At 40.0% G+C, this 1,612-nt stretch overlaps 1 protein-coding gene across 1 annotated transcript; it reads left to right on the plus strand.

The window, feature by feature from the left end:
• Positions 1-1,341, plus strand: LOC111890533 (protein DMR6-LIKE OXYGENASE 2). The gene has a single exon (XM_023886639.3). The coding sequence runs from the start codon at positions 17-19 to the stop codon at positions 1,121-1,123; it is 1,107 nt and encodes a 368-aa protein (XP_023742407.3). The 5' UTR covers positions 1-16; the 3' UTR covers positions 1,124-1,341.
• The last annotated feature ends 271 nt before the right edge of the window (positions 1,342-1,612 follow it).

The raw sequence follows: 1,612 nt of genomic DNA on the forward strand, positions 1-1,612 counted from the left end.
CTCTCTATTTAATTCAATGGCTATGGAAACTGATCGACACACTTTAGAAGCTCAAATATCTCCAACAATGGCTACCAACACCAAAAGACTACTTCTAAGCGACCTAGTTTCATCCGATAAGATCGATCAAGTCCCCTCTCACTACATCCGTCCAATCTCCCAACGCCCCAATCTCCAAAACGTTTACCATGATCATACCATCCCTCTCATTGATCTCCACGATCTTTATACTCCCAATCGCTCTCATGTCGTCCATCAAATCGGTCGAGCTTGCCGCGACTACGGCTTCTTTCAGGTCAAGAACCACGGTGTACCGGAATCCACCATAGCCAACATGATGAATATCGCAAGAGAATTCTTCAAGTTGCCGGAAGAAGAGAGGCTCAAGACATACTCCGACGACCCTACAAAGACAACAAGACTATCCACCAGCTTTAACATCCGTACAGAAAAGGTTGCTAACTGGAGAGACTTCTTGAGACTCCATTGTCACCCGCTACAGGACTACATCCACGAATGGCCCACAAACCCGGAGTCTTTCCGCGACCATGTGGCGGAGTATTGCCGGAGTGCAAGAGGGCTAGCACTCGTACTTATTGAGGCTATTTCGGAAAGCTTGGGGCTTGAAAGAGATTATATCAACAGACAATTGGGGAACCATGGACAACACATGGCTTTGAATTACTACCCACCATGCCCACAACCAGATTTGACTTATGGTTTGCCTGGACATACTGATCTTAATCTCATCACCATTCTTCTTCAAGATGAGGTCCCTGGTCTTCAGGTGTTGCGAAATGGTCACTGGGTTGCTGTTGATCCTGTTCCTAATACGTTCATCATTAATATTGGTGATCAAATTCAGGTGCTGAGTAATGATAGATACAAGAGTGTTCTTCATCGAGCTGTGGTGAACTGTGAGAAAGAACGGATATCTATACCAACGTTTTACTGCCCATCTCGTGATGCAGTGATAGGTCCTGCTTCAGAATTGGTAAGTGAAGATGAACCTGCTGTTTATCGACAGTTCACATATGGGGAATACTATGATAAGTTTTGGAATCGAGGGCTTGCAACTGAGAATTGTTTGGATATGTTCACGGTGACCTCGTCATCTAGTTGATAGTGTAGAACTTTTTTCGGTTTATGATTTCCTTAAGGATGTTTGGGATAGTGTTTCAAAATAAAAAAAACAGCTTTTAGTAAAAATGTTTAGCAGTTAGAAGGTAGCAAAATGAAATTAAAAAAAAATGTTTGATTTATCTTTATGTGATGTTTATTTGGCAAAAGTACGATTGAACAAAACAATTGGACTTATAGGGAGGTTCATAATGATATTATGATCTATTTGACTTTTTATTTCAAAACCTCATAAGGATTTTAATGAAATTAGCAGGGGGTGCCTAACTAGAAAACCCCTTATTAAAGATGTGCAAAAGGCATTTTGAAAAATTATTTTCATAAACCAAATTTTTTTTTGAAACACACTCCCAAACACCCTTAAGTACTCTTGTGATATCATCTTTTACATTGTTTATAATACATAAACTAGTTTTTAGGCAATATTTGCGAAGGTTGTATATTCACATTCCATTTTCCTTAGACAAGAAAC

The sequence above is a fragment of the Lactuca sativa genome, chromosome 6, assembly GCF_002870075.4.
Source record: "Lactuca sativa cultivar Salinas chromosome 6, Lsat_Salinas_v11, whole genome shotgun sequence".
Lineage (NCBI taxonomy): Eukaryota > Viridiplantae > Streptophyta > Magnoliopsida > Asterales > Asteraceae > Lactuca > Lactuca sativa.

Excerpts from the sequence above, each read along its gene's own strand:
- LOC111890533 (XM_023886639.3), top strand. The coding sequence starts at position 17 with ATGGCTATGGAAACTGATCGACACACTTTAGAAGCTCAAATATCTCCA.